Source organism: Cuculus canorus, chromosome 2, assembly GCF_017976375.1.
Source record: "Cuculus canorus isolate bCucCan1 chromosome 2, bCucCan1.pri, whole genome shotgun sequence".
Lineage (NCBI taxonomy): Eukaryota > Metazoa > Chordata > Aves > Cuculiformes > Cuculidae > Cuculus > Cuculus canorus.
In genome coordinates, this window is record NC_071402.1 from 133678630 (window position 1) to 133685088 (window position 6459).

Genomic DNA, 6459 nt, shown 5'->3' on the forward strand with positions numbered 1-6459 from the left:
TGTTCCTATGCCTCATAGCCCTAATCACGATGAATTTCTTCCCAACGTCTATTGTAAATCTTCACCCCCCCAATTTAAAGCCATTCACCCTTATCCTATCACTACGGGCCCTTTTAAGAAGTCCCTTTCCAGCTTTCTCGTAGCCCCTCCAAGTACCAGAAGGCTGCTCTAAAGTCTCCCTGGAGCCTGCTCTTCTCCAGGCTGAAAAACCCCAACTTTCTCAGCCTGTCCTCAAAGGGGAGGTACTTGAGCCCCCTAATCATCTTCGTAGCCCTCCTCCGGACTCGCTCTAACAGATCCATATCCTTCCTGTTCTGTGTCTGACGCAAAGAAGGGGGGAAAAAAGGGGTTAATTTAGGAAGAAAAGGATTACTTCACGAAATATACATTGGATGGAGCTGGGCCGCGGCGGGGAGGCCTGTGGAGGGGGAGGCTGAGCCTCGGCGAAGCCGGAATCGGGCTTTGCCGAGGCTCAGCCTCCCCCTCCGCCGGCTTCCCGGCCGCGGTGCCCCTGGCCCTGCTGCCACCCACCGCCCCGACTGCCCGAAGCCGCCGCCGCGCACCAACCTCCGTCTCCGCTTCCGGGTTGCGTCCTGCCGACGGCAAAGTCCCGCCCTCAGGCGACCAAACCCCGCCCCGCTGCGAAGCCACGCCCCCCCAGCTCCACCCACACAGGCAAACGAAACCCACCCTCCGCCGCGAAAGCCACGCCCATCCGCAGATAAGCCCCGCCCTAACCTCGAATCCCCGCCCCCAACGAATCCCCGCCCCATCCTACAACGCTCCCTCCGTCAATCTCCCCGGTTGCCAGGGACAACGGCGCCCGCGCCCCTCCCGCAGGCCGAGGGCGGGAAAACCCGCGCCGCCATGGGGGATGTTCATGAGGTGCCGCGGCCGCGCATCGCTACCGCTCACCTGGCGCAGAACATCGGGAAGCCTGTCTGCTTCGTGGGACGTGTCGTCAAGGTCTGTGGGCTGCTCGGCGATCGTCCGTTGCCCTTTTGGGCCAGGCCATGGAGCCCCGGGGCGGTGTTGGCCGGGGCAACGCCTTGCCTTGGGCCTCGGCTCTGCGAGGGAGGCCGGCGGCTTCCCCGGTGCCCCCTGAATCTTCTGAGAGCACCTGCCTGGCGTCCCGGGGCGGGATGGGGCCTTGGGCAGCCTGGTCTGGTGGGAGGCGTCCCCGCCCGCGGCAGGGGGGTTGGAACTGGGTGATCTTTACGGTCCCTTCAAACCCGAACTATTCTGTGATGATTTTTTTATAGATTCATCCTACTGGGAAGCTTTTCGTGCTTTCGGATGGAGAAGGGAAGCATACGACTGTGGAGCTGAGCGAACCGGTATTTAAGGAATACTTTGGAAATGCTTAGTGTTGCCTCTTGTGGACAACTAGATATTTTGTCCCTTCTGAAACCTGTGCATACCTTATCTTTTTTTTTTCTTGTCTAAAAATGCATCTCTGTCTGTTCCCTGAGGTTTTGGCTGTTCTGAAACCTGTGCATTTTTGGTCAGGAGAAAAAAAAAAAAGCATCTTTTATATACAAATACAAAAATATAGACCCAATAGGTTGGAAAAGACCTGTGAGATCATTGAGTGTACCTACTACTAAATCATGTCCCCAGGCACCTCATCTACCCGGCTTTTAAAATCTCCAAGGATGGTGACTCAACCACTTCTCTGGGCAGCCTGTTCCAGTGCTTGATAACCCTTTCAGCAAATAAGTTTTTCGTAATGTCCTATCTGAACTTCCCTTAACGCAGCTTGACACCATTCCCTCTTGTCCTATCACCTGTGACTTGAGAGAAGAGACTGACACCCACCTCTCTGCAGCCTCCTTTTAGGTAGTTGTAGAGAGCAATAAGATCTCTCCTCAGTTTCCTCCAGGTTAAACAACCCGAGTTCCCTCAGCCCCTCCTTATAGGACTTGTTCTCCAGCTCTTTCACCAGCTTTATTGCCCTTCTCTGGACACACTCCAGCACCTTGATGTCTTTCTTATAGTGAGGGGCCCAAAACTGAGCACAGTATTTGAGGTGTGGCCACCTGGAATATATGTTTGGTTTTTTTCCTTGAGGCTTTATCTGTTCTGAAACCAGTGCATCATGCCTTGACATGCTTTTTTTAGTCAGGAAAAAAAAAAAAACCTAATAACTGTTTTCTCCCTTTTCCACCTATGTTTCATTGACTCAGTTTCTTACATCTTGCAGCTAACTTGCAGTCTTCATATTAATGACCTGCCTCGGTCTCCATTAATTTTTAGCTGCTGTTAAAACAGGGAGTTAATTCCTTGTCAGACAGAGCCTTCTTTGGCTACTTTGTTTTAACTGTGTGTGTTGTTTACAGTGTAATATATTCCACTACCTGTATGAACTCTATTTCCCTTCACTTTTCCTCCACTTTATTCCTTTTATCTGCTTAACAGAGTATTTTCTGAAGATAATAAAAAAAAAAACCCAATAACAAGATATTCTCAAGAATCACTTGAGTTGACATTCCTTTTTACTTTTAGAACACTTGTCATAGCACTCCAATAAACTTCAGCTTAGCTTGAAGCATGCTTTCTTAAAAAACCCTAAATCTAGCAATCGATGCAATGGATATCTACGCCACAGAAATACTGCTTCCTTTGTTATCGCATACCACTAAGGGAATAACACCCTGGCATTCTCTTCTGTGCTTACGAATATTTTTCATCCTCTAAGAAATGTTGAAAGTAAAGTATTATTTTATTTGTGATTGCAAATACTGTGTCTTAACTGAACATGTGTGTGATCCTTCCATCTTTTTCTCTGAACGAGCTAAACACCAAGAAATCTGGCCATTTCCACGTGAAATAATTGCACATGACGATCTTTGACTTTCAAGGCAGTAGTCTCACCTTGTTGATGAAAAATGCAGTTTGTTCTTTCAAATAGTTTTGTCTTATAAAGGTAAAGCTCTTGACTTCTTAAAACTGCAAGAAATGTCTTTCATAGAACTTCTGCCTTAACTCTTTCTTGAGCTCATGAAGAGGTTCCCTTGAGCTGTTGAATCTTCAGATGTCAGCATCTAACCAAAGATCGCACAACTTATTGTAACCGAGTAACTAGTTGAATTTCATAAATGTGTAACTGCAGTGTTAGGGACTTTGCAGTCTGTGTAGGTTTGTAAGGGACGGGAAAAGGGTATGTGCAGAAATTGCCAGCATGCCTCTAGTTGACACTAATGGAGGAACTTGTAAATTTTCTAATCAAAATGCTTTCTAACTTCCCCTTCCCCATTTGTTTGCATGTGTGTAGTTCCTCCTTTCAACACAGAAACCCAAAATTAGGGGGGGAGGCAATCTATTGCTGTGTTCCAGGAAACTTATTAGAAAGCTAGAAGTAAGAGATTTTGGAAAAACATCACTGAACTAGTACTGCATTCTTAAAATTAGTATCTGAAACAAAATGTGTTCAACCCTTGTGATTTTGGAGTAAGATAAAATGTTTAGCCTCCTCCCCCTGCCCGTTGTTCAGCTGAAGGCTTGCTATTGTCAGGTTCCAATGTCTTTGTATTCTGAACACTTACTGACAGATTACTGAAAAAGTTATTTCCCATTACAACTCATGAATCTGGAATATTGGAACTGCTCTCTGGCATATGTGATACCTCCTTACAGAGTTCTATAATTGACTTATGTTTGAAAGCAGTGGATTAAAATCTGTGTTCTGCTTGCTGTGTCCTAGATTAGCCTCTGCTCAGTGACTAAGTGACACAGTTTTATATGCTTACAAACTGATATCTTCACTCTGATGCTGTTTTTTTTTTGTTGTTGTTGTTGGTTGCTGTTACAAAACCTGCAAACTTAATTAGCTCAAGGCTTTTCTGGATTTATTTTGGGAGGAGGATGGGGGTGTTCGGTAGTTCTGTAATATTTGACATGGAATGAAATCTGTTGCCATGAACAAAGTGTCACTTGTGGAGAGTTTGTGGCTTAAGCACTGTGCAATAGAAATGGCAGTTAATTTAGTAGTAATAATTTCATATTTGGTATATTTTCTAGCTAGATGAAGAGATCTCAGGAGTCCTTGAAGTAGTAGGAAGAGTAACAAATCAGGCAACCATCATGTGTATGTCATACGTCCAGTTCCGAGAAGATAAAAGTCCATTTGGTAAGTAATGATATACATTATGACAAATGAATTTTGTTCTTAACTCTTAGATAAGTTAAAAAGGGAGAGCCTGATTATCTTTTCTTATAGACAAAGTATTTCTTCAAGCTGCCAGATATGGAGAATGTAGGAAAGGAGAGTGCCATGGAAAACATTCTACACAAAATACACTGGTTTACTGTCAAACTGTAAGGACTGACTGGAAGCTGGAGCCAGTCTCGATAATGGTCTGACAGTTCTCCCACTCCCAGCCACATTGTTCTTGCATTCACTGGCCCTTATATGATTGTGCACCTAGCAGGCCTAAAAATAGCCCTCCCGAAAGCAAGCAATGAGGGTGCGGCTGGCTTGGGAAAACCGGGGAGGATGAGAGGTACTGGGAATGCTCAGTTATACTGCCTTAAAATTAGCAGTGCTTTAATGCTGTCATTTGCTTGTGGAGAATTTAGTTTATGCATCATAACCATTTTCTTTGCCTTGTTTCAGATTTGGAACTCTACAATGAAGCACTAAAAATTATTCATGAATTCCCAGAATATTTCCCATGTGGTATTGGGAGGAACAATTGACTTTTCTTAGCATATATTTAGTGCATCAGAAGGTTCAACAGTACCCCGACTTTCTTACCTGGCAGCATGGTAGCAGTTGCATTTCCTTCTAGTAAATATGCTGAAATGCTGTTACATGTGCCACGTATTGATGGTGAAGAATGTTTTCTTTTAAACTCTTTTTATTCAGCAAGAACAACACTTCTGTGGGTATCTCACTGTCTGTATATATTTAACCCTTTTGCATCGATAAGTGTTCTATTACAGAATTGGAATTGCTGGAAACCGAAGTTTCATAGGCATTTTTTTCTTGTTGGTATAGGTTCAAGGATAGTTTAGAGGACTACAAACTCATATTGAAGATATTGGGTAGGGTTTTAATGTAAAGTTTTTTTTTTCATTTGCTTTGATACAAATTTATTGAACACAGGGTATTTTGCATCTTGAAAATGGTCTATTCTCCAATAAAAAAGATCCAACTTGATTTAACTATTTGTGTCAAAATACTGTATCTTAAGAGTGCTGTTTTCAGTGATACTTGGTGACTCCTGTTCTATCTTACCTGATGCAGGTAACTTTAACAAAGTTAAGTACAAGGTACTTGCCTTTTGCAGTGATGTTAAGCTTGGAAGATGCTAGTTAGGCTTGGGGATTTTAAGCGCTGTCAAGTTCCCATCACAACCTTAATTCTTGGTGGGAGTCTAAGCAGAAGTACAGGCAGATTCAGCCAGCTTGTCATGATGACTTTAATCGTAGAAACTTCCATGCAGTTCCTGGTTTAGTTACTATCCAGGCTGCCTACAGCACATAGCAGAATTCTTACATCTCTTAAAGTAAAATCTAACTTTGGAAATATCCTCTGTGAATTAATAAATATTTTGAAGTATTTAAAATAAACTTTAGTCATGTTCGTTAATCTTCCATATGCCCAGGCTTCAGGTTTAATAGGTAAATTTAGTGCCTTATTAAGATTGCTAGCTTTGTGCTTATTTATAGACACCTCCGTTTTCAGCCAAGGAATTTGTTTTAAAGACAACTTATTTGTTTTGAAGTTGGAGAAAAACAATTTGTAAACCAGCAGTGTAGTTTAGCTGTCCAGCAGGCTAAACTACAAATAAAAATTATGAAAGAGGTGAAGGAGAGTTTTATTTAGGGAACTGATGCATGGTAACACAATCTCTGCACTTTGGGAGGACAAAGGCACAGCTGCATCCCACCAGCCCTTGTCTGAGTCACAGAAGATTGCCACTGTAACAACGGCCATGCTGCAGTACAGGTGCCCCCACTCTCTCCAGCCAAACTTCTTGGCAAGTCTGGTGGATATAGAAATAATCACTTAGGGGTTAAGTCACTCCAGCTCAAAGCCCTGTAGTAATGGGATAGAAGGACATGCAGCCCTCCTTGTGGGCCAGTAAGTTACCCTGACTTTCCTCTCCCCTATGACAGCCCTGAGGGGGAATGGCTCTACATTCCAGTTGGTTAAGGTACAGAAAGCAGTTAATGAATATGACAGGGAGGAAGAGACTAAAATTTTGCAAATTCTCTCGGGGAATTTCAGTTGCAGTAGGGATCCTGAGGGAGGCCAACCAGAATGCAGCTGTGCAGTGATGTACTGTGCAGAACAATCTGGTCATTAAAAACCATACACCTCCCTGTGAGTTTTGCAAATAGTGTGATTACTGGCCTGAAAGCCTGATTACTAATTACAACAGCCAAAGCTGGTAGTTATTTTGTGCTAGAATATGCACACATTCATAATCGAAAACATTTCAAAGACATGCT

The 6459-nt window shown here is 43.7% G+C and overlaps 2 protein-coding genes across 2 annotated transcripts in view; one reads left to right on the plus strand and one right to left on the minus strand.

Annotated features, from left to right (window-relative positions):
• UMAD1 (UBAP1-MVB12-associated (UMA) domain containing 1) overlaps window positions 1-687 on the minus strand; it is an 81156-nt gene extending 80469 nt beyond the window's left edge. The window contains exon 1 of the mRNA XM_054057773.1: window positions 568-687. The gene's annotated coding sequence lies outside the window, so the exon portion shown is untranslated. The remainder of the gene's footprint in view (window positions 1-567) is intronic.
• Window positions 688-769: 82 nt separating this feature from the next.
• Window positions 770-5421, plus strand: RPA3 (replication protein A3). Its single transcript, XM_009562760.2, has 4 exons — window positions 770-966; window positions 1263-1337; window positions 4021-4129; window positions 4616-5421. Exons 1-4 carry the CDS (start codon window positions 868-870, stop codon window positions 4696-4698), a joined length of 366 nt encoding a protein of 121 aa, XP_009561055.1. The 5' UTR covers window positions 770-867; the 3' UTR covers window positions 4699-5421.
• The last annotated feature ends 1038 nt before the right edge of the window (window positions 5422-6459 follow it).